The 25,345-nt window shown below is 45.4% G+C and overlaps 1 protein-coding gene across 1 annotated transcript in view; it reads left to right on the top strand.

Annotated features, from left to right (window-relative positions):
- The window catches only part of LOC141016587 (tomoregulin-1-like), a 66,314-nt gene that overhangs the window by 21,368 nt on the left and 19,601 nt on the right, over positions 1-25,345 (top strand). Inside the window, exons 2-3 of the mRNA XM_073491045.1 lie at positions 12,776-12,885; positions 19,720-19,849. Coding sequence (XP_073347146.1) covers positions 12,776-12,885; positions 19,720-19,849 — 240 coding nt within the window. The remainder of the gene's footprint in view (positions 1-12,775; positions 12,886-19,719; positions 19,850-25,345) is intronic.

Genomic DNA, 25,345 nt, shown 5'->3' with positions numbered 1-25,345 from the left:
TGACTAAGATGGAGGATGAGTCTCGATACGGCTTCTTTTTCAGGGTCGATACCGAAACTGACTATTAGAAATCAATGCGACTGACCAGTGATGACATTTACTTGGGTATTTCCTTTTCCTGCCACTTTATTCTACATTTATTTGATAACTTTAGTTACTTTGCCAATTCAGATTATTTGATCATTTACAGGCTGTTGATTATGACGTGTTACCAATCAGATAGTGTTGTAGGCGGGACATCGTGCGGGAGGAACATCACAGACACAGATAATCAGAAAAATGCCTCAGTCTTAGAATGGACCCTGTTGACATCCGGTGTAGATCAGATAAAGGGAGTTTTTTCTCGCTTCTTTAATATTGTGAGGATGCACGTCGACATCTTGATCTCAGGGATCTTGATGGAAAAAAAGTCAGATTTAGGCGGCTGATAGAAAAAGAAAGGGGGCTCTGCTGACACTAACCTTTCTGAAGTATTGTTCTCAACTGTTCCCAGTGTGAGCGTCTGTTTGGCTTTAAGACGGCGAGTTTTCAGCCTGCAGAGACGGTCGAACTCCGTCCTCAGCGAGACCTCTTTAAATGTGACAACAGAGAACAAAATGGACAGAAGCCTAAAAGCTGCCACTGAACACACAACACAAAATGAAATCGCCTGCGGTGCTTCCTCCTCTCCCTGCTCGCCGCCTCGGCCTCTTTTGTGTTTTGTTTTTTTTCCGGCCTGAGTGCCTCGGCCTCCCGCGGTGGTCTGAGAGTGGAGGAGTGAGTTGCATTAGACGACGCAGGCTGGTCCTCAGGGGGGGAAAAGTTTGGAAATCCTCTCAGCAGCTTCGGTCCACATCCATTCAGCAGCAGAGCCAGCAGCTGGAGGAGCACAGGGAGCAGGTGGGTGGAGAGGTTAGAGAAGCACAGCTGACTGAGGACCAGCTCATTAAAAAACAATCAGGCAGCTCATACCTTCACCTTCAAGCTCACACAAGCCCCCCACAATCACACCGAAACACAACTCGCAGCAGAGATGAGGTGTTTTTGTCGGCTAACCTGGAAGTTAGCATCGCTGCTGATCAGATCTGCAGCCAAACTAACTTACGCTAACTTCCTGTTTGACGTGAACTCACCTGTACGCACCTGTCCCTTCAGACTCTCGCAGGATCTTCGCCTCACGTCTCCCCCGCCGATCGAAACATTCAGGACGGCGTTCGTCTCCGTGATGTTTTTGATCATTTACATTTACATTCATACATACATGGTGGCCATGCAAGGTGCCGACCAGCACATCAGGAGCAGTTTTGGGGTTCAGTATCTTGCCCAAGGACACTTTGCAGACCAGGGCAATTGAACCAGCAACCTTCAGGTAACAAGACGCTGGCTCTACCCCTGAACCACAGCTGACATCTTGTTTGCTGCACTCGTGTGACTGTTGTTGTTTTCAGACGCTGTTTTCTTGCAGCAGTCTGTCGGCTTCTCTTAGTGGCTTGTTTGTACGGATGAAAAGTATGAACACACATACACACACGCACACACACACACACACGCACGCACACACGCACACAGTCGTTCTTTTTTAATGAGTCTTAAATGGCTGCCTGCCTGAAAGCCATTTCATGCAGCCCTCTGCTTACAGTTTAGATAATAGGTGTCAAAAGTCAAGTCATGACTCTCTTTCTGCCACACACACACACAGACACACACACACAGACACACACACACACACACACACACACACACACACACACACACACACACACACACAGTGTTTCCTGCAGACTGAGCGCCCTGGGGTCAGTCAGCCTCTGAATTCTCTCAGCACTTAAAATGTTTCGTAACGTCCTCGCTCTCTGTCGGATGTTCAGAAGCTGTCATGATTCTCAGTCCTGTTTCTCCTCCTCACTGCTTCTCTTTCTGGTTTCTTTTCAGACTTTCTCTTATTGTAACCTTCTGAATGAGACCTGTAGACGCAGGATCGTCTGGTTAAACGAGGCTTAACTGTTGCTGCAGTGCAACAAGAAAAATATGTGCAAGCTGACATTTTAGCATTGTTTCTACCTGTAACCTCGCAATCATCGTGAGCAGAGATGAAACAGTTGCCGCCATGATAACAGTATCTTTGAGTATCACAAACAGCTGTGCGTGTTTTTGCATTTAATACACCTTTAAATACATTCGTCTGTGACTGCAGCTGGACTTCCTGGACTGTATTTCATTAGCTCACTGGTCGCTGAAGCACCTCCTCCAGAAATACAGTCTGAAAGAGTCCAGCGGCCCAGTGAAGCTATACTTGAGCTAAACATTAGCATGCTAACATGCTTACAATGACAATGCTAACATGCTGATCTTTAGCAGGTATGGTATTCATCATGTTCACCATCTTAAGCATGCTAACATCCGCTGTTAAGCACTAAACATCCAGCAGTTGTTGGTCTACAATTAGCTTCGACGCTAACGGCTGCTAATTTAATTCCACCTGCTCCATAAACGAGATGCAACATGCTTCCAGATTTTGTGCTGAGCTGAACACATCCGGTCTCTGGACTTGATGTGTAGAGATCTGAAACTGAACCGAGCTCGAGGAGAACCGGGTTTTAAAACCAGGTCAGCTTTGTAAAAGTCTCGATGCCAACACTCGAACACACTTTCCTGCAGAAATCTTCTCAATCCTCCTTTTTTTTGTTTTTTTTGTCTCTTGTTTTCACGTCTGAGCCGTCAGTGCTGTGGTCAAAGTGAGGTCTGCCACCTTTAACACATAATACATTTACAGGGTTCATACGTTGCAGGGAAGGAGCTTTAAAATCCTCGTTTTTATGCCAAACCTGAACCTGATCTCCGCCCGCTTCCTGCCTGCAGGTCCTGCTGTTCAGCACTCTGTGGGGTGAAATGAAATTGGCCGAAAAACACTCACCGTCCTGCTGCTTTTATTGCACATAATGCGAGCCTGTGTAATGGCGGCGTAAGTCAGGCAAAATAAAAGCACTGCCTGCAAATAAAATAGACTCAGATTTATAGTTTGAAGTGCTTTACATCGGCAAATAGCTTTTCCATTAACAGTAACAACAAAAATATGGAGAGCGGTGAATCAGGGAGGAACATCAACATCATTTTGTTGCTGTAAAGACGTCTCTCTTTATTTCCCCTGCACTTTTTATAAGAGCACCATTTTGAAATAAAGCTCTGAAAGTATTAAATGGCTTTTAGGAAAATCTGTTAAATAAACGGGAGTGAACGGATGATTTCTCTCGGTGCCTCTGCTCTGTTTTATAAATGAAATATCTGCTGAAATATTTTCTCTCCACAATTAGAAACACTGAGACAGGAGCCACAGTGTTGTTTGTTTATACCTCTGAATTAATAATTATAATGACTCCCATCATTAGTATCACGAGTAAAGCAGCGAATGGAAACCGCTTTCATAAAGAAGGATGATTTTAATAGAAACATAATTAAAGCCTCGTCAGATCGAGGCGGCAGGAAGCTGCAGCTCGGCCCGTTGCCTCAGTAAACACAGTGAATGTGAGTGCTGTCAGCTGTGGGCGGATGTGTGGGCTGTAAAATAAATAACGTACATTTCATTGAGTTTTTATTTCATGAATGCACTGAGCTGGATAATGTGTCGGGCTCTTTCAAGCCTCAGTCTGAAGTCTGTCACACCTCGGAGGTCTGACACAGCTGCAGGTTTCAGTGCAGAGACGATGACGACACGGAGGAGAAATCAGACGACTCCTTCGACGGGAGAGTTAGAGTCGTCCATGTTTTCCTGCTAAATTTGTAAGAGGCAAAAACTGTGTTATTCTTTTCCCAGAGCTGAGGCTTTAAAGTGTGTTCAAGGTGAACGAGGTGAAGTCCCACCGGACTCCTTGTTAGACTCGCTGTGCTTGGCCTCTGACTGCATCTTTTGTCTTTATATGATGAAAGCCTCGGCAGCTTCGTGGTCCTGGTACTCTGTGGTAATTACATCCACTACGTTTTTCAAACTGGACAAGGCGGAAAACTGATGGATGCCTTCCTCCTGTCGAAGACACTGAATAAATCTGACAGAGAGATATTTGTGGTCAACCAGAGGGAGGTCACGATGAATTTACCAAATAATACATTCATTCAGTTAACTGTTTACTCAGAAAAGAGACAGGAATTAGCCAGCGAGCATGTGATTTTCCTAATTCAGAGGTTTACTTGGTTTGTTAAGCAATCAGCCAGCAACAGAGCTGATGCCACAGATTGCGAGCTGTAGTTTCCCCGGTAAACACATCGACATCTTCGGCCGGTCAGCCTACCAGCGACCTGTCCGCTCTGCCTAACGAGCCCAGAGACACTCTTGTAGCGAAGAGTTTCTCTGGAGGATTACTGACCCCGAGATGAGCAGCAGAAGACCAGGACAGAGGCCGAAGACCAGGACAGAGGCCGAAGACCAGGACAGAGGCCGAAAACCAGGACAGAGGCCGAAGACCAGGACAGAGGTCGAAGACCAGGACGGAGGTCGGTGTGTTCACCGGGAGAACTACGGCTCACAAACCGTCCCATCAGAACTGCAAGTAAAACAGACATAACCAGAGCTAGTGCGCGAATACAATCAACGAAGCCATCCAATCAGAGGCAGAGTAGGGCGGGTCTTGTAATTTCCTGTTCTTATTAACGAAGGTCTCATTTATAAAACAGACTTCAGATCAGCGTTGAGGTCGTCTGGCTTCAGTCTCCTCTACCGTTGTCGTGATCTCGTCCTCCAAAATGTTTGATTTTCTCTTTGGGCCACGGCTGTTCCTGACTAAGTCTGTATCGACTATATGAATATATATTTAATGCTCATTATCTTGTAAGGTCGCCCTCGGTAATGAAGAATCACAACATCAAGACTGATTCAAGCTTAAATGTAAGAATATGTTTTATAAATGCAGCTCGTAGGATTTTGTTTTTTATGTTTTTCTTGCACAAAGTCTCTGCAAGAGAGAAGAAAACAGACTGTTGTCACAGTTTATATCCTTCAGCAGGATAACAGATTGTTCTGGTGTTGATTCATGTGCGACACATTCAGGGACAGAAAATCTGTTTATAGTTCCTGGATTTCTCCTTGATTAGAAAGCGACACTTATTCGAAGAGTTCCAGGTTTTCCAGGTTGTTTCTGGACAACGTCTCCATCGCAGCTCTGCGCTCTGTTGCCGAGGACATGAGGCCTAATTGTCTCGTCAGTAACAAACCAAACTGACCCGACTCCACTTGGAGAGACATCCCTGGAGGTCAATTACTTCCTGCTCTGCCTCTGCGTCAGACTCCAGAATGAACCTGGAAGGAGTCTGTCTGTCGCTCTGATCTGCTGGACATGAATAAAACATCAAAGCTGTTATCTTCACGCTGCACCCTCTGCTTCCCAGGTGAAGATTAGTCCGCTGCAACAGCTGATGAAGCCAAACGAGCCCAGCGTCTGCCGGGGCCTCCGGGGCCACTCGCTCTGCCTTCGAGGAAAAAAAACACACAAAACTGGACAAATTAGTCCCAGTTACAGAGGAGGAGGAGGAGGAGGAGGAGGAGGAGGAAGGCAGGGTGGTAATTAGACAGCACGTTCCTCTGCAGCATCTGCTCAGTGTCTTCGTCTCGGTTGAAGTTCAAATCACTGAAACCTCATTTTTCATCTTATTTTCTACTCGTTGGCTGTTTGACCTCGGATACATAAATGTTTATTAAACACTGAAGCATCTTCACCTGGGAACCATTAACTCAGTTTAGAGTGGTGGGTTACATAACGCCTGGTATTACTTATTATTACTATTATATGATGGACTATAGGAGAAGGAAGACATGAACGATCACAGCAGGATCTTTGAATCTCTCTGCGTCTGCATTTATTTATGATGTTTCAGTCCACACCTGATGATGATCGAGCCGATTTAAATGATAAATAAACATCCCATCTGTCCTCTGATGCACCGGACACATAATCAGGTGTAATTATTAAAAATCACAGTCAGATTTGTGTTTCACTGAACAAAATCCTTCTTTTTTGTCTTTTTAAAGGTACACAAACTTGACTAAACAACAACACTCGACTTTATTTCTTGTTGTCGACCCCTCCAGCATCAGCTCTGCACGTGAAGGGTTAAAACTAATACGTTATATATGTAGCGTATACTTTCAAAATAAAGCTTTCGGACAAACAGTTCACATATTATGACGTTTGGATTATTATTAACGTTGTCAAACAATCGCAGTTGGGTTAGTTTTAGGCACCAGAACTTCTTGGTAAGGGTTAAAAAACATCATAATAGTTTGGATGTAGATCGTCCAACCTCCCGTGAAAAATAGCCGATTTTGTCGCCACTGCAGCGTCTGGAAATGTCTCCAGGTCTCCTTAAAAATGTCCACTGGTGTGATTCGCACTGCGGTCGGCCGGTTGCAAAAAAATCTGAATCACAAAAGAATAAATCGGAAAAAGGCAATTAAACTTAACTCTCTGCTTTTATCTGTGAAGATTCAGAAATATCACTGAAAACTCTGAACTGGAGGTTTTTTCTTCATAAAATATCCGTCTTAGTTAAACTTACTGAAGGCCAGTGATGGTAGAAAAACTATAACCCAAACAGAATAAAAATGTAAAATATTCAGGCTGAAGGACGTCAGCGTCCCCGTGTTGTCTGTAGCAACTAGGTGGATGTAGACGAGGAGGAGGAGGAGGAGGAGGAGGAAGAGGAGGAAGAGGAGGAGGCGGTCAGGGTTTCATGTTTTATTCAACCAGCCGAGGAGAACAGAGAAAAGCTCTTCACACAGAAAACTCATCCAGCTGCTGCGGTCAGGAGGTTTAAAATAGATCCAGGAACAAATGAACAACAGGAGCTGAGCAGCTCTCAGCGTTTAGTCTTTATTAGTGTGAACAGAGCTCACGTACGTCTTCACGTTCAGCTCTGCTGCTGCTGCTGCAACTGGGACATCTCCTCCTCTCATTTCATATTGTTTGTGACGTTATTGGCTTCATAAACAGTCACAATATTCAGAACATGCTTTTCATGAGGGAGAAGATAATGTCCACGAGTCCACACCAGACTCCAGTAGACGAGGCGAAAACACTGTTACAGTTTGTGGCTTGTTGCTGCAGCTGTACGATATATAAATATATATTTTTTAATCCCTCGTCTGATGATTGCACACGACAAAGTAATGGACCACAGATATAAACTTCACTTCGATGGGTTTTGTAGTCGTGGGCTGCTGGAGAGTCTCTCTTGGGTCAAAGAAACTGTCGGCTGAGAAGTAACTAAAGCTGTCAGATAAATGTAATGGAGTAAAAGTACTGTATTACCCTCTGATATGTAGTGGAGTAAAAGGATGACGTTGCTTAAAATGTAAATACTCGAGTAAAAGTACCTCAATTTTGTATCAAAGTATCCGACATGCACTTAGTTACATTCCACCAGTGCGGTAAAGTAAATCTGTGTGTGTGTGTGTGTGTGTGTGTGTGTGTGTGTGTGTGTGTTTCAGTGGATGTGGAGCAGGTGTGAACGGTGCTGTCTGCTGGCAGGTGGAGTCCGACTCTGTTGTTCACATGATGTAATTAGGCGACGCAGCAGGAAGCTCAGCGGCTCCTTTACAACCGAGAAACAGCAGTTAGATTAAGACAAACGCTGTCAGTGAGGTTTTTATGAGGTTTAAGGAGCAGCTGTGACGAGCTTCTGTCTCACCATCTTGTCCCTTATATACTTTATTTAAACGACGTGAATAAAAATGTTCCTCGTAGCTGCGGTGAGGAAGCTGGAACAAGCAGATACTGAGTCAATGTGCGGCTTTGAAGCTTAAGGGAACATTAGGATTCATGAGTTTTGTAAAACCACAAAGAGAGCTATCACAAACCCATATTTCTCTTATTTATTCGGTTCAGAGTGCCTCCTAAACACACAGAGAAACTGGAACATTTGTGTCTGTGAGCGTGGTGGGGATTTGAAGTCCCATCATGCATCACTGATGGCGGTCTTTTACATGAATGTCACGCCTCCTCCCTCTCCTGTTTCCTCGTCTCTGCTGAGGATAAATTCTCCGCTTTTAGAAAACCAAATCAATACGCCACAGCGGTCCTTGAGAAGGTTTCACTTCTCTATGAAATGAAAACCTCACCCTGGAGATCGTGTGTGTGTGTGTGTGTGTGTGTGTGTGTGTGTGTGTGTGTGTGTGTGTGTCTCATAGTTGTGTATCTGACGTGATGCTTTAAAACGTAAAGTGTGCACAGATTTAAAATAAGCTGGAGCTGAATGATCAAACTCAGCCTCAACAACAGTGTGATGGTTTCTCCACCACCAGCAGATGGATGTTAAAGGACCAGTTCACCCAAAAATATAAACAATCAGTCATCGTCTCCTCCCTGCATGCTGATGGAAAGTCAGGTGAAGCTTCGTAGTCGACAAAACATTTCTGGAGCTTCACAGAAAAACAACTGAAGAAGCTGGAGACTTGCTCCAGGTGTTTGGATGTTATTTACACCCAAGAACTTAAAAATGTTAGCATGCAGCCCGTCTGAAGTGGGTGCACAGGCCCGACCGCACGCTGAGGGTGTAAATACATCTTCTGAAATTTATTGTGGATCTTGGATTATGTTGGACGAGAGCCATTTCATGTTGTTTTGGTTGTTTTAAACAGTTTTTTTAATGAGAAAGACGCTTATTAAAAACCTATATTTACATGTGTTGTTAGGCAGCGACCTCTTGTGACCGTGATGTTAATAACAGCAGCAAAGGAGGAAGTCAGGTAGTTTGAAGAGGCCGCAACCAGGACACAGTGATGACTAACAGAGTGAAGTTATGTTACCTGCGACCGTCAGACCAAAGTCTGGTACGTGTGTCACTGGTGCGCTGCAACAGGAGTCACCGGCAGTCGACCTGTTCAGTGGTTCAGGTGTGAAGACGTGAGGAGATAATGGCTTCACCTGTGTATCAGTGAATATGAGCTTGCTTGCTCGCTAACACTGCTCTGTATGGATCTGGTGTGACGCCGCCTCGCTCTGTGCTGCGGCAGTGAACGGGTTAAAGGATGTGGGGAGCTGAAGGCCTCAGAGCGGCTGACAGAAGATGAGGTATCGACGTCCGTCTCTCATGGAGTCAGGGCTGCAGTGGAGTGGGGGGGGTTAGATAACGAGCCGTGGGGGGGGGTTGGCGGCGGCGGCGGCTGGGTGGCCATGACGACAGGGCCGGGCTCAGGGGATTTGGGAGGTGGATGTGCCTCCGGGCAGCGGCTGCCGCCTCGCTCCGTCAGCTTCTTTAGTTCTGCTCCGATCCAAAAGAGGGAATTATGTGCATTTCAAATCCCTGTTTCTGTTGTAAAATGTATGAGGGCGAGGAACCTGAACGCAACACGGCCGGGGTCGACTGAAAACACACACACACACACACACACACACACACACACAGGAACGTATCAGCTCCTATGATAACACAGCGTGGACACACACACACACACTGAAAACACACTCCGTCCGAACACAACACACTCGCTTTATTTGCATTTGTGTTTGTCGCTGTGTTGGAGGTTTAAAGACTTCTGATCGTCGTTCAGCGTAATCCCAAATTGTCTGGGTATTAAAAGTTTGGCTGCAGACAGGAAACAGAACACACTCGCCGTCACACACGCGGATCAGCAGCGTTTGTCGGCCTTCGGGCTCCGAGCTGCTGATGGATGCGGCTGCTGCTTGGACTTAATTAGCCGTGAACGTCCTGAAACCTGCTGCAGCCGGACACCTCCGCCCGCCCACCTGCACTCGGCTGCTGAGCAGGTTTCTTTAACACGCGTGGATCAGGTGATCTGCAGGTGATCTGTCAGAGGCTCAGATGTGGCTGGATTTGTTAGAAAAGTCATTTTTTAGACGCTGTTTTTTAATACTTGAATATTGTTTCCGTCCGTTTCTTTACCGGCTTTAATCACAGCATGTCTCAGCTGCGTACGACAGTTATACACGGTACTTTACATTTTCTAGGAGTGTTTTTTTTTTCTAGTTCTACTTTGTAGTTTCAGAGTGATGAGGTAAAACTTCCCTTTTCTGTTTTCATCAGCAGATAAAATTTGGGACCTTTAAAGGTCAAAAATTAGGATTCAAGTCAAAACTTTGAGCCAAGACGGAAGAAAAATGCCCAGAATCGTGAAAAAGTTTGAATCTCCAACTGAACAAACCAAAGCAACTCAACTGCCAGAATAAATGTTGGCAACGTGCGTATGTTCAAACTGTTAAGTCTTCAGTTTCATGCTTATAGTTTAGACACAAAAACCACTTGGTTAGTATCAGCAAAACATCATATTTTGAATTAAAATACTTGGTTCTGTCAGCACAAACGCAGCTGGAAAATGTCCTGATGTCTCGTTTACAGTCGTCTCATCCGGCCGCCAGCGTCCCCTCCACCTCGAGACAAAAGAAATGACTCGTACATGTAACCTGAACGTGATGCGACACGTTCTGTAGAAAAGTCGATATGAAACATGCAAATATAAACATATCTGATGTTTGCAGAACCATAAAATGGCAACATTTATTAGCAGTGACTGAGCTGGTGGAGAATCATTTATTTTCAGGGTGTGAACGTTACAAACCGGCCTCTAAAACACCGCTGTTACATTCTCGACTGAAACTCTGACATATATTTTTATTTCTGACTTTTAGTCCCACAGATTCAAAAGCTCAGATTCTTCCAGTGAGAACAGTCGATGGTTCAAACGCTCCGAGAATTAAATCCACTGTTTTTTTAACAGAACGAACACAGAAGCAAACGCAGCCTTCTGTGAAAACCAATTTGTTTTTCCTGCAAAAAACTGGAATAACCTCCAGTTTTTTCGGGGGATTTTCATTTCAAACCTTTTAATGCATCAATAATTTAAACTCTGGATGAAAGCAAAGTGACAGAGCCAGACTTTTAGTGTTTTTCCTTTGTGGTGTTGCCGCTCTCGCTTCCTCCACTCGTCTGTTAGTATTTTCTTCTTCCTCTTGTATCTGAAGGTTAGTTTTGCTCGGCTCGTCTCTTCTGGAGTCTCTCGTCTCTTCTGGAGTCTCTCGTCTCTTCTGGAGTCTCTCGTCTCTCCGTCAGCTGCAGAGCTTCAGCCTCTGCGGCTGCTTGTTACTGCGGCCGGCGGTGGCGGCCATTTTTAGGGGAGGAGTAGGGGAGGTCCGCAAACGGTAATTACAGGCCATTACACGGCTCTTCAAAGCCCACTCAGCTGTGGTGTGTGACACCAACGCACACACACGCACACACACGCACACACACACAGGCAGGAATCTGAGGCTTTTATCTCAAAGAAAATGTGGATAATTTAAGTCGGCTGCACATTTCTGAGTCGCAGAGGCCTGTTATTATCAGACAAGAGATAAATGCCTTTACAAGCTGCAAGACCCAGTGTGTGTGTGTGTGTGTGTGTGTGTGTGTGTGTGTGTGTGTGTGTGTGGGCTCAGTATTGTTCACATCTCTGGGTTTTGTCTTCAGCTCTGCTCTGTTGCCAGATAATAAAAGGACTCTGAGGTTTTGTCGAGTCGCGTCGTGACTTTTAACGAACTGATCGGTAATCAAACTGTTAGAAACTGATTCAGGATCAGCGGCGATGAAGCCGAGAACGTCGTGTTAATCTGTGCGTGTCCAGTAAAGGAACAGGATTCATTTAGCCTAGCTTAGCACGAACACGGGAACTGTGATTTTTCTTTACACACACATTTCTTCCTGGTCTGTTAATCGTTTGCTGTATAAAGTGTCATTTTGTTTTCATGAGGTCATCATGAGTCCAGAAAACAAGATCAGCATTAATGAATCTAATCGTATCCACACAAGTCACAACATCTATCTACTGTCTCTGTTGACTCGTATGTTTTTTCTTCTCAGTCCAAGAAAATATGTTAATTTGAGTTTGTTTTTCTGAAGGATGAGTTTTTTAACGGTCGGTATGAAAAGCAGGAAAAAAGCCTTTAGCTCATTAATTGGCTGAAACTCACCTGGAAACAATCTTTGACTTTCTTTTTGAAAAACTGGATAACTGTTGAACTGAACATCAAAGTAAAACCTCAAATCTGTGCCGTTTTTCCACTGGCCGAGCCGAGTCGAGTCGAGCCACGGCAGTGATGGACCTGCTCTGGAGTAGGGCCCAACCTCGCCCGACCCGCCTCCAAGCGGGCCGCGGTGACGTCAGGTGACTGCAGCAATGATGTGATTGGTCAGTTCTTCTAATATCATCGTAACATTATAGATCTATTTTAATCAATGAGGACTCTGAGATGTGATCCAGAGGTGGAGTCATCTCTGTCTGTCAGAGGGTTAGGGTGACGAGGACACGATCCGTACCTACAGACCCAACATGTGACGAAATGAACCTTTAATGGTGATCAGGATCTGTTCTTCAAGATGAAAACCGACTCTGCTCGTTAACGGTTTCCCTCTGTCTTCCCTCTGAGGATCGTCTCCTCGCAGATTCCTGTTCTGTGACTCTTACCTTTTTATTTCCCAGGTGTGAACACGGCGCTCACCTGTAACTCAGGTGCCTGCTGCTGTGACATGAAGCCTTATTGCTCCGTCTGATAAACAATCATTTCTTCTGTTGTGCTTCGCTGCGAGAACGTGTCCATATTTCTCCCTGCAGCTGTGCTCTCTGTCTGCTTTTATTGTTCATAAACTCATAAAAGTGTCGGGGTTTTATTCTGAGTGATCGTATGATCAGAGGAGGCGTGTCAGGATTTACTGCGGGTGCTCGTGGAGGTTTGTAGGAGACGATTCACCTCATTGATGCAGCTGCTGGCAGCGTGTCTTTGAGTTTAACCCTCTCCCTTTGTTTGTTTCTCTGCTGCAGATCTGTCGGAGAAGAAGAGCGACCTGAGGGTCTGCGATGACTCCACCTGTCGATTCGGAGGCGTCTGCAGAGACGACGGCGCTCAGCTCAAATGTGTCTGCCAGTTCCAGGTACGAAGAATAAGGAATTATTTTTATCTTCCTTCTCTCAGTTTAAATCTGGTGTTATTTTTATTTTTCTCAGCTCTGAAAACATCAGATCCTCCTCACAAACTTCTAGTTTCACTTTTCAGAAAGGTTCAGTATTTTCCTGCAGCAGCTGCTCGCTGTAGTTTTTTATCAAATGTGACACGAAGGAGAGGAACTTCATGGGGACTATTTTCAGCAGTGGACTAATCCGTATTTGTTGCGACAGTGGATCTTTTTCCACCTCAGTCTGGACCAAACGAACAGCTGCAGCAGTAATAGCACCAAGTAACGCACTGTGGATCACAGCTGAGTGGACACATGCATACACACTGGACTGCCAGCTGCATGGCTAACTGAGCTAACCAGCTAACAGCAGCTACAGTGAGCAGCAGTCAGCGGTCACTCTGGTGAAACGCTGCCCACTGTTTGTTTTGAGTTTTGCACCTTTAACGAGAAGTAATGAAGAGAGTCAGGACGGAGGAGGGTTTGTCTCTGTGATACCGTCGTCAGAAATGTTGCTGAGGTCGTCCGCTGTGTTCAGGTTCTGGTTCAGAGCCAGCGTCTACTCTGGTACCAGGTCTTTTCGTTTGACAGCCGAAGAAAACTGGTTCCAGAGTTATCATCTGGTGACCAAGGACCAACTATACCTGCTTCAGACCGCCGTTTTCTGGCTTATCCACGGGAGAATAAACAGAAGGTTTTCACGAGGGCCGGTCATGTTTGGACGGCGATGTGCAGCCAGGAGCAACACTTGTGAGGAGACACTTTTGTTTTTGCCCAGATTTTAAATCTACACAGTTGATTTCTTGCATTAAATATTCTAAGAAGTGGAGTTGTTGATGAAAATAGCTGATGTACCGTACAGAACCGTATAAAAGACTCTGGTGTGGTGCTGAAACTGTCTTCCTCGCAGTCCGCCACTCCTGCTAATGTAGTTTACATCGAGGAAACAACATCTACATACTGAACACGGCCACGGTGAAGATTCAGCGTTCGATATGTATTCATGCATGTACGAACGCCTCTTTTGCCGCTGTGGCTGTAGAGTCTTTAGTTTCTGGGCTAAAAGAAGAAAAACAGTATTAATTTCCTTCAGACACACCAGCAAACATGAGCGCCCTGCTGTCGCCCTGCTGTTTGTTCCTCTGATATGAAACAAAATGTAATTACTCTCCAGCCAGCCTCTTGTATTTGTTGCATATTTGTCCGAACGACACGACAGAATAAAAGCAGCAGCGTGAAGGACGACGTCTGGACGCCCGATTCACCGCCTGAGCTTCTGCTTTACTGCAATAACAAGACACACAGATTCTGTTTGAAACTCACCGTCACGCCCTGTGATCTGAAAGCAAAAAACCTGCATTTATTACTCGTGTCCACACAAACGGGACACGATCAGAGGAGTTTCACAGCTGCCGGAGCCAGACGGCAGCGCCGAGGAGTCTCCAGCTGAATACTGAAACAACAGCGAGCGGAGGAGCTCGGATCATCACAGGGAGGAGATCAAACCGGCCAATCATTCGCTCTAATTTCGCAGGAAAGATTCAGATTCAGTCGAGAATATGAAACTTTAACACTCCGCTTCGCTTTGGTGTGTTTGATCTGTTAATTATTCGGCTCTGAGTTGATAAAATGAAGCTTTATGAGGCGAGTTTCAGCCCATCTGTTCCCTCGTCGGTGGAGATTGTTGGAGCTGAATGCAGATCTGCAGCCAGTCGAACAAACAGCTCAGCGGCTGCGTGGTTTTATGATGTGCAGGTTCATAAAAATGTGTATTTTGAAGAGAGTGACCTCGAGCATCAGCGCCGGTCTACGCTTAGTTTAATGGATCGTATCGGCTAAAATAAAATCTTCGTCTCAGCCTGCAGGTGCTGCAGCGTGCACGGCGTGATTTAGGCACAGATTCAAATAGAAGAACTTGATAGACGCAAAGATGGCGCCGCTTCAGTCCAATGAGAGCTGCTCGCCTGGCGCTCGAGGAACGTTTTACAAATATAAAACCTCCATGAATCAGAAAGAGTCCTCATCGACCTCGTGTGCAGTCCTCGGTGTCCCGTCAGCTGTTTTACACGACGATCACCACTCGACGACAACGACACATTCAAAGACAACAAAATACGGTGTTTTGTGACACTAGACGACTGTCAGGACGCGTCACACACAGCAGGCAGGCAGCAGGTATCTCAGCTTGTTTGTTCCAGATGCAAACCAGAGGACTCACTTCAGATGAGGACTTTTATTTTCAGGCTGAGTTTGAAGATGAGTAATTGATGCACTCAGGTGATATTTTCCCATTTAGAAAATACTTCATAATAATGGCGGTAATTTCCCCCGTAGCATTCTCAGCTGCATTAAAAAGCTAAAAGCTAGCTGAGAGCTGGAGTAGACTCTTAATGCAGAAGTATAAATGTGAACTTTAACCTGTAGCAGTGATAAAAATAGCTGTTCAGAGTTTGTACTCTGCAGGTGTGTGTGTGGACGGATAGTGAAGCAGTTATTTTTGTTTGTAGTCAATTTTATTCATGCCGAGAATCACAAATCACATTTTTGCTACGAGGAGCTTTTACAGTGTGAAAAACACTGAGACGACTCTGTTCTTACAGATGGAAGAAAACCCTCAGAGCCGACAGCAGAGCCGGCAGCAGAGCCAGCAGCAGAGGAGCGATCGCTCTCTCAGGACGGACACACAGATCGACACAGCGATCACAGTGTTTGTGACACAAACACAGATACATGTAGATTGGAAAACGTGTTCGTGATCGTCAGGTAGAAAGAGGCTGAGTCCCGTGACATCCTGGTATCAATCCGAGTGAGTCGGACTCTCTGAAAACCTCATTAACTCCACGCTCTGCGGCGCCTGATGAGACTGTTCGTTGTTATTGTCACTGACTTCAGAAAGCAGCCGTATTTCTTTCTAATGTCGCTCAAATTACAACAGAAGGCCAGCAGGTGTGTGTGTGCGTGTGTCTGTGAGGTTTTTGCGTCGTGATGTTTTATGTCCTCATCAGTGACATTGCTGTGGCAGCAGCAGCTCCTCTGAGTGATTCTGCATTTTTAGTTTTTTTAAACGTCACTTTTTCAGATTTATTGCTGAAACACGTTTGTCCGTGGCTCAAATACTGTCATCATCAGAAGAAAGCGGGTGTTTGGACCCAGAGCATCACGGCCCTCTGCGTCTTATCGACCATTTCAACCCGCCCCAGGGAGGAAGAGGGTCGAAACAAGAGTCCTGCTAGTCCAGCGTGGTTGAAGGCTGCTCCCGGCTAATGTCCGGTCACAGGAACAGGAAGTGGACAAAGTGCGACTGGCAAAACAACGTGAAACGAGACTGTTGTGTCCTCAGAGACCTGTCTCCGCCTCAACATCTCGGATCGAGCTGGACGAGGAGAGGTGGACTCATCGATGCTCGGTGCTCACACACAGTCACAGCTGATGGATGTGAAGATGCCGACCACAGTATCATCAGCATCTTGTTGCATCCCTGTGTTGTATGAGGACGAATACATGACCCTGTATCCTGTACAAACAGCAGCTTCAGTGGAAAATAGACCTTTGTTTTATATATTTTCTGTTCTTACATTATCACAACTTTTGAATCTGTAAGTTTACTGAAGGTAACGAAGCGTTTCATTTGGTCGCCTGGTGCTCCGTCTTTACAGGAGAGTCAGAGAGTGACGAGGGAAGGGAAGAAAAAACACATCAACACGTTACCTCGATCGAGTATTTATTCGTCCCAAACCGACAGATTACTTTACATGAGCCGCGAGCTGGCGTACAACTGCACACCGTGCACTGTTTGAAGCCTGAAAGGTGGCAGGGTCCGCCACACATAAACAAAGTAAAAGAGTATGAAACTGTGTTGTCCTTTAAGGTCAGTTTGTTTATTCAGTTATGACAGAGGTTGTTCATTTCGTCTGTTTAGGCAGAAGAAAAATAATCCGTCTCTTCTCACTAACATTTCTTCACCCAAACTACAGACTGCTCCTTTAAAAATGAAAAATGACATGTCACACCTGAGCCGGCTGCGATCAGGTGGGTTTAGTTGGTTTCAAACGAACGACAAGACTGTGAGACTTCGTGGAGTCGGACTTCTGTCTGAATGTTAATAATAAGCTCAGCTTCCTCAACACAGACGTTCAGGAGTCGTCCGGATGGCTTAATAACGTAACGCCACGGGTGATGTGTTTTAAGCTAAGTGTCTGAGTGATGCAGTCTGGGAGACGTGAACGCAGCAGGACACCTGCAGGAACCACAAACATGTTCCTGCTCGACAGTAAACAACCACGTCTCTGTCGGACCGACTGATCTAGTTTTTAGCAAAACTCTGATGAAGCAAGCTGAGACGCCGCCTGACAGGATGACGCTTCACTTCTTCATATCTAAATAAAAAATAACCAGAAAAAACCTTCTCTCAGCTGGAGTTTGGATGTGAAGGAGACAGACTGCCAAAAGTGAGCGCGAGCAGCTTTGAAGATAACGAGCAAAGAGACGCCCCGCTGCTCGATTACAATCCCGCTCAGTCTCTGCTCTCTCTGAGCTCATGAGTCCGTCCCTGCACGCTCCCAGATCTGGATTTTAATCAATGATCACTGCTCAATACCTTTATCATTAATGAATTTCCATAAAGCAGCAGCTGGAGGTTGTTTCTGTCACATGGCAACCTGTTAAAGTACGAAAAGTAAAAGTACTCAGTGCAGTAAAGTGTCCCGGGCTGCGAGCAGACTGAGTGGTCAGTCTGGAGCATGACGGTGCACAACATTCATGGGTTTTTTTCCACATGAAAAATGACTTAAAATGAGTTTGTAAGATTTTAGAAACCGACATAAACGAGCCTGAAAACATCCAACTGAAAAAGTCCCACCTCTTCACTTCAGTCCTCTAAAACACATGAACAGAAAACTGTCCTGCAGTTCGCTACGTTCAACGAGATGTCAGATTTCAAGTCGAATAAATACAGAAATAAACAAATCTGTAAAATGTCAAGATGATATAAACTCATGCAAAATAGAAGTGGAGAACACGCCTCGATAGAAAAGGCTACCCGGCGCGACAGTTAACATTTACTGCTGTGGGTGTGTGCTTTGTGCTAACTGGGTTAGCTTTGCACAGGCGCTGTGTGCTTTGTGCTAGCGTTAGCAGCTCAGGCTCTAAATGCACATGATTGTTGTCACGAACATGGGTATCGTTAGTACTCACCGCTGTCGAGCTAGCACGTTAGCATCGAGAAGATTTAGCTGCACTTTCTCTGCCATGCTTGTGCCACCAGCTCGCTAACAGCTTCAGCAAAACATCTGTAGCCTTGTGGAAACCTCCAGGCAGGAACGTAGGGAGACAGACAGGTCCAGTCATTTCATACAGGTCGAGTAAGATGATCTGACGGCTCATCAGAGCGCTGCAGGTGCTCCATTTATTTCCTTTTATTTGTTAAAGCATTTGATTTATTGATTGCTGTCGAAGCGTCCAGAGATTTTCTTGCATAATAAAACATACTTGTAGATTAATTTACCGACCCTCGCTTTAAACCATTATCAGAATAATTGCCAATTAATTTCCTGGTAATTGACGAGTCCTTTCAGCTGTATAAACTGTCAGCTGGTTGGAAAAGAAAGACATAAAGTACAAGTCCCTTAAATTTGTACTCAAATCCAGCACTTAAGTAAAAATGCACTTCCACCACTGGCGGTGTGTTAGCGCAGCGTGTGCAGAGGTCACACGGTTCAGCTCTGCGGGGGATTCCTGCTAAATGATTGATGGCTGAGAGTTAATAGAATATGGATTGCTGAACACTGATATGTGTGTTTGGCAGCTGCAGTTTGTATCTGACGGCAGAGTCAAGTTATCGTGTCCTAACCTTCATGCAGAATGGATGAAACTCCTGATCCGGCTCAAACTGCTTTTTAACTCTCGTCACACATTTTTCAGACTTTTCAAGACACTTCTGTTTGTTTCCCACAAAAAAAACTAGACTTTAATAATATTGTCCTCCTTCTTTCATTTCTAAAACTCATTTAGTCTGCTGATGTCTCGTTCTGTGTGAGCGGCTGTTCTCCTGTGTCGTTAAAGATCGGGCTGAATAAACAAACGTATCTATAAAGGAACTAAATATGATTTTAAGTTTACGAAGCGTTTATGTGCCATTATCTTGGAAAAGGCAATAACCTAATTCCTCTTATGTTGTCGTTTGCTCAGTGGACATTAAAGTTACGGGCGTCATGATTTGGATTCTAGATCACAAATTGTTCGAAATTAGCTTTCAGTTTCAATCATCCAATTAAAAAGGCCATGACGGCGATATCCCGTCTGTTCAAAGAAAGACGAACACATCAGAAACACTTCACAGACGACACAGCTAGCTGAGCGTTAGCCTGCAGCTGCAGGAAGACGACCAGCTGACTGGTACCAAAAGAAACTCTGACAGCGTCGCAGATGTTCGTATATTTGTCCTTCTCAGAGATCCTTTATGGATTTGTTAGTAAAGAGGGTTCACTCTGGACGGATTGAAGAAACTGAACTTTGCAACAAACTACATTTCTATCTGTTGTTGTTGTTGTTTTGAACTTGTTTAACCTGAAAATGCAAAAAGCCACCAGGTAAAGTCAGGGTGCTGCTGTAAAACACCCCTGAAGAGAAGAAGCCACACTTCTGCTCCTGTGTCTCCTCAGAAGCTGTCAGATCTTTAGCTTCATCTTTAAAATAAACTCTCCGCCGCTCCTCTCGGCTGCGTCTGACTCCACCATCAGGTCTGCAGTTCTGTCCTGCGAGCAGCAGCGGTCACATTGAGCCTTTAATTAACATCTGATTGTGTTTGATTTCCAGTGCCACAAACACTACGTCCCCGTGTGCGGCTCCAACGGAGACACCTACCAGAACGAGTGCTACAGGCGACAGGCGGCCTGCAAACAGCAGAGACTCATCTCCCGGGTGTCGGACGGGCCCTGCTCCACCGGTGAGTCTGCCAGGAAACACACAGGGTCAACGCAATGGAAACCTGGAATAACACTGATTGATTGGTGGCGGCGGTGGTGGTGGGGGGGAGGCTCATCAAAAAGTGAATTACAACTCTTCATTTATTGAAATCGACCGGTGGAAGAGAATGTGAGGACATCAGTCAGTGTCTAACGGATTCAGTCATTTAAAATGTCCTTAAAGTGTCGGAGGAGGGAGTAATTCACCTGCTGCCTCATAAAGGGAGACTTCACTTGTCTTCAGTTGTCCCAGCTGGTCATGTTTCAATGGGGGGATTGATAGAGAGGTAATCATCAAGTGCAACTGACTTCACTTCTGATCGGCACCAGTCAGATGATCGCACACTGTTATTAAAGAGCCAGATTATTAAAAAACACAGGACGAGGTGCTGCCGGGACAGTCAGACAGGAGGTCAGACACTCATTAAGAAATACAGGTGCTTATGTGACGGACGCCGCTGTTTTGAATTAACAAGCGACTCTGTTAGCGTTAACCGGCTGCTGGAGCCGGCGAGACCCGAGCTTCAGGAGACAGGTTGTTTTTAAACTTCGGGGATTATAAAATGGATTTATCTTCACTCTCGCCTGTCAACCTGTCTGCAGCAAGTAGCCCACTAACTGGACTGTGAATGGAGGGAGATGTACTTTACTTCATGAACGTACAGAGAAGAGATGGGAAAAGAAAAGACACTGCAGGATAGAGGAGAGACATTGTGCTGACTGTGGCCAGAGGCTAAACCATCACAAACAGCCGTCCTCCGTGTCGGTCGATGCTCGTTACCTTGCAGCTGAAGTACAGTAACGTATTGTGTCTGTTTGTGGCGAATAAACCTGCGATCAAACTCTCGTGAGCGGAAATTTGCTTCTCGCTTGTTAGCCTTAGTTAGCTTGGTAGCTTCTATCTCTGACGGCTTGTTTAAGTAACCAGGCTCACCTCAGCTCCGCCTCTGTGCCTGTTCTGGATTAGCCAGAGTTTAAAGAGTCGATACCACTGTGAGCTTCGTTCTGGCTCTTCAGAAACCTCTGGGTGACGTCACGGTGGCTCTGTCCACTATTTTTTACAGCCAGTGGTTCGGCCCAACCCACGATTATCCTGATTTCCTGATATTGGAAATTCAGAATGATCATAATTGGACAAACAGGAGGACGGGCACAGTCCAAGAAAACGTGTTTTTAATGTCTTGCATATTATTCGACATAATTAGTCTTAAGAGCGTCTCATTAACATGGTTCATGTATCCCTGGGACACTGACACTCAGTGTATTCATTCAATATGAATAGAGGAGAAAATATGTCGACGTAGAGCATGAAACCTTCAATTAAATCAAATTTTCTCCATAAAGCTGTCGCAGAACATAAAAGATGTCTTAATGTTGCCTGGAAATAACAATATATGGTGAGCGGTGACTGCCAAAACCCAAGAGCGCTAATCATATAACATGAATATAAATAAATCTGAAGTGTTTTCAGCTGTTGATCCGAGCAGACGGACGGACAGACTGATGGTTAGAGTAATAATTTAAACAGCTGATCGCTCTATAATGTGACTATAAGTGCCTCACTAATATTTGTAATCACGTCCTCAGAGTCGGCCGCGCTGCAGCGTTTTAACTTCACTGTCGTTATATTTTTAATTGACTGAACACCCGACGCTGAGCACTCGCCCTCGATTTTTCCTCTGAACTCTGGAGAACGTCATCCGTCAGATTGATTTCAGAGAACGACCCGGTTAATCAACCACAGATCAATTTTAATTAGAAGCCGAGGATGAGAGCCACTAAAATCCTCCCGAAGCTGAGTGGTTCCCAAACCGGAGCCCAGGGACCTTCCAGGGGTCTTTTCAGAGGCTTCAGAAGGGCCCGAAGTGACACGAGGCCTCTGTGTTCGATAAAGCTTCATCAACAGGTGGTCGGAGGCCTCAGGTTCATCTGAGTGACAACATTTTAAAGATCACTGAGACATTTCTTCATCAGCAAGTGTCAAATCTGTTCACCGCTGAGTTCAGACTGTTCAGATCTCACTGACAGACACGAGAGTGTGACACAGACCGGTCAAAGACAACAAAACTTCCAGAATAAATGTCGGCTAAGTACGTTCCTGCAACACCACGTCACCATCTTTCTTAAGGTTGAAGCACAGAACCACATGAAACATCATGGTTTGGCTTAAAAATACCTGTTTTGGTCCACAGAGACGTCTGGAAACGTCCCCAGGTCTCCTTAAAACAACAACTAGTTTATTCGCCACAGAACAGCTGGATGTGATCCGCCCTCGCATGAAATAAAACCAGCTGTGGCCCCACAGAAGGCGCTGAAATGTCCCCAGGTCAGCTGAAAAAACACACAGTTTTGTCTCCATGAAAACATCTGGACGTGGTCCGTCTTCCCGCGAAAAAATAGACGCTTTTTGGTCATCCTGTGACATGATGTCATCGTGATACGACACTTTTGGCACAAACGTCAGCCGTGGACGAACATTATATCCGGTGACTGGGCCGTTACCTCCACTGTAGTATTTTCTGTATCCAGCCGGTCAGAAATCAGATTTCTCTCAAACACTTGCACTCATTTATTCATTCCCTTATTATCAGGTTCTGTCGGGCAGAAAGAGGTCGTCGCCGACACCTCTGCTGTTATTGTAGATGTGAACACGCCGGCAGCCTGAGCTGATTGGACTTTCCTCGGCGTGGCCACGGCTCAGTGTGCACCTGTGGCAAACCGGAGCAGGAAAACAATGCAGGAACTAATTTCACTTATCTGTGAATGAGAACGTGCAGTGAAGTGAGTCAGTCTTATTCCTCAACATCACTGCCCACCGCGTTCTTCTACACAGGCTTGTTTTCAGCCTGCTTAGCCTCTTTAACATGACTGATATTTAGGAAAACAGATTACTGCAGAAGCCACAGGTGAAGACATTGTTGTTCCCTGCACGTCTTCTGTCAGACAAGTGGAAAGAAAATGTGTTTATTTACATTCATATTTCTGTTCTGGACATTTCTGGAGAATTAGATTAATGCATGATAACATAAAATATCCCTGATGGTGTTAATTGATAAACCAGCTGAAAATGTATTTTTGTTGGTGGTTAAACGCCACAAACAGATGAGCTTTACTGCATCAGGACCGTCGCTACCGCAGAGAAATACCCCCGGATGATTGTGGGATGAGTTCCTGTAATTTAAAAAACTTTCTGGTGCTTTTCATGTGAACCCAACTCGAACCATCTGGCACCCAGTGAGGCCCAAACCAGCCCTGTTTCATCCAGGAATCATGAACACTAATGATTAAAAAAAAAAACAGGCCAGAAATACGTGACACCTGGACAACACAGTCACTCTCAGTCTTTTTGTGTTTGTCTCTTGTGAAGTCTTGTGGTTTTGTTGAAAGATGAGACAGACAGAGTGGGTGAGAGTGACGCCTGCAGCAGAGACACTAAAAGCCTTTCTCCTCCACCACATGTTGAGCCTCCTGCAGGGATTTGATCCCGTTCAGACACCAGAGCATCAACACTGATGTCGGGGATCAGGTCGGGCTCACAGTCGGTGGTGTAGTTCATCCTGAAGGTGTTGGATGTGGTCGAGGTCAACCGCTCTGTTTCTTTGCAGCTGGTTTTGTGCTCGAGGACATTTCAACAGGAGAAAGACGAACACAAAACTGTCGACACAAAGTTGGAAGAACATTTTTGAATGAAGATTTTCCTTCACTGGAACTTTGTGGGAATTCAGACCTGGTATTAACAGACTTGTACATCACCGGGACAAACAGACACGATGTTTTTTAACACGAAGACAGAAAAACTTAATGCACGACATTTGCCGAATTCACAAGAAGGCCCAAATAATGAAGAATCAGTCAGAGACAGAGTTTCACAAAGTTTATAAAGTGTCTCCAACTCAACAACTCACTAAACTGACACATTTTCAAAGGGAGTCTGGTGACTTTCTCCACGGGGACAAAGAAGTCGCCTATACTGGTTACTGTTTAGTGTATTTGTAAAATGTGACATGTTTAGCATCAATAAAATGTTTCTTCTTTCATAAATTGAGTGTAAATGGTGAAATCAGTGTAAACAGTGTGTTCAAACAGCTGCTAAATGTTGGCAGGTCAGACTTTAGCACTTTAGACACAGAAGCAGACAGGCTGGTGCAGCCATGCTGCCACAAACTGACACTTTCTACAAGGAAACACAACTTACTGTTTTCATTTAATGCTGAATTTACAAGAAGGAGACAATGATTCAGAATCTGTCAGAGACAGAGTTTCACTACGTTATAAAGTTTGTTTTAACTCAACAACTCTTAAAATCACTACATTTGTTAAGGGAGTCTGGTGATGTTGTGGTGACTGGTTCAATGGTTGGATCAGTGGGCTCATCTTCGTTGATACCAGGTCTGAACAGCCTCAAAAAGACCCAAACCAGGAAAGTAAAATAAAATAAAAATATGTTTACGAGGATGTCTGGAGACTGTTTGTCCATATAGTGTGTGCCAAACACTCAGACGCACAGTATGTGAGGGATATTGGCATGAGTGTATTTGCTACAGCCTGCAGGTTTGGTGCTCCACAGCTGGATGGCCAGCAGCCATAAATCAGAGCCAGAAACAAAGTGCTAACGGTTAGCAGCATTTTTCTCATCAAACACTCAGCAGACTCTCTGGATTCAGACGTCTCTGCAGGCCAGTCAGGGTTTATGTTCTCATCCCACTCTTGAGAAATGTGTTGGGGAAACTTATAGTAACACCACAGCAGCGGTGGAGGTGGTGGCGGTCAACTCCATCTGCAGGGGCAGTGGCCTGATTTCCCAGGAGGCACCGCCCGGCGCTCTGCTCTTATTACCCGTTACACCAGGGATCCGGCGCTGCGATATGCCCTCCGCTTCCCTCACCTCCCTCCTGTCCTTCTGCAATTTCCTCTCCCCGAGATTTATGCTTCCTGTAATTGGAGCGTTCGGCGGCTACGAGCCGAGGCGCGAATACTCGGCCGAGTTTTATTTCCCCGAGCAGGAGAGGAGGAGGAAATGCAGCGATTTGACTTCTGCCGGCGAGCAGACTGTGAGGTTATGGCAGGTAGGACGGCTCCTGGCCGGGGTCCGATCACAGGGCAGCGGTGGGTTAACTCCAGAGCTGAAGGTCTGAACCTCCACAGCTGCCCGAGGCCGGCGTTAAAACTTGTGTTGTTGGCTTTTGACTTCAGTGGCCTGCTGAAAGACAGAGAGGATGAGAGTGACGCCTGCAGCAGAGACACTGAAAGCCTTTTCTTCTTCTCAGTCTTCAGACAAACAGAACTTTTAATAACAGTTAGAGGCTTTGGTGTTTCTGCTGCTGACCAGCCGGGACGTTTCAGATGTGTTTGTCTGAACTAAACTCAATAAATTCAAAGCTGCTCTTGAACCATTTCAGTACAGAAATGTTTTTTGGCTCTTTTGAAAAGTTACAAGGTGATTTTTTTCCCCCCCCCGAAGCTTTTAGAAGCTCCGT

This window comes from Pagrus major, chromosome 21 (genome assembly GCF_040436345.1).
Source record: "Pagrus major chromosome 21, Pma_NU_1.0".
NCBI classification, from domain to species: domain Eukaryota; kingdom Metazoa; phylum Chordata; class Actinopteri; order Spariformes; family Sparidae; genus Pagrus; species Pagrus major.
This window is presented reverse-complemented; position numbering and strand designations above follow the sequence as displayed.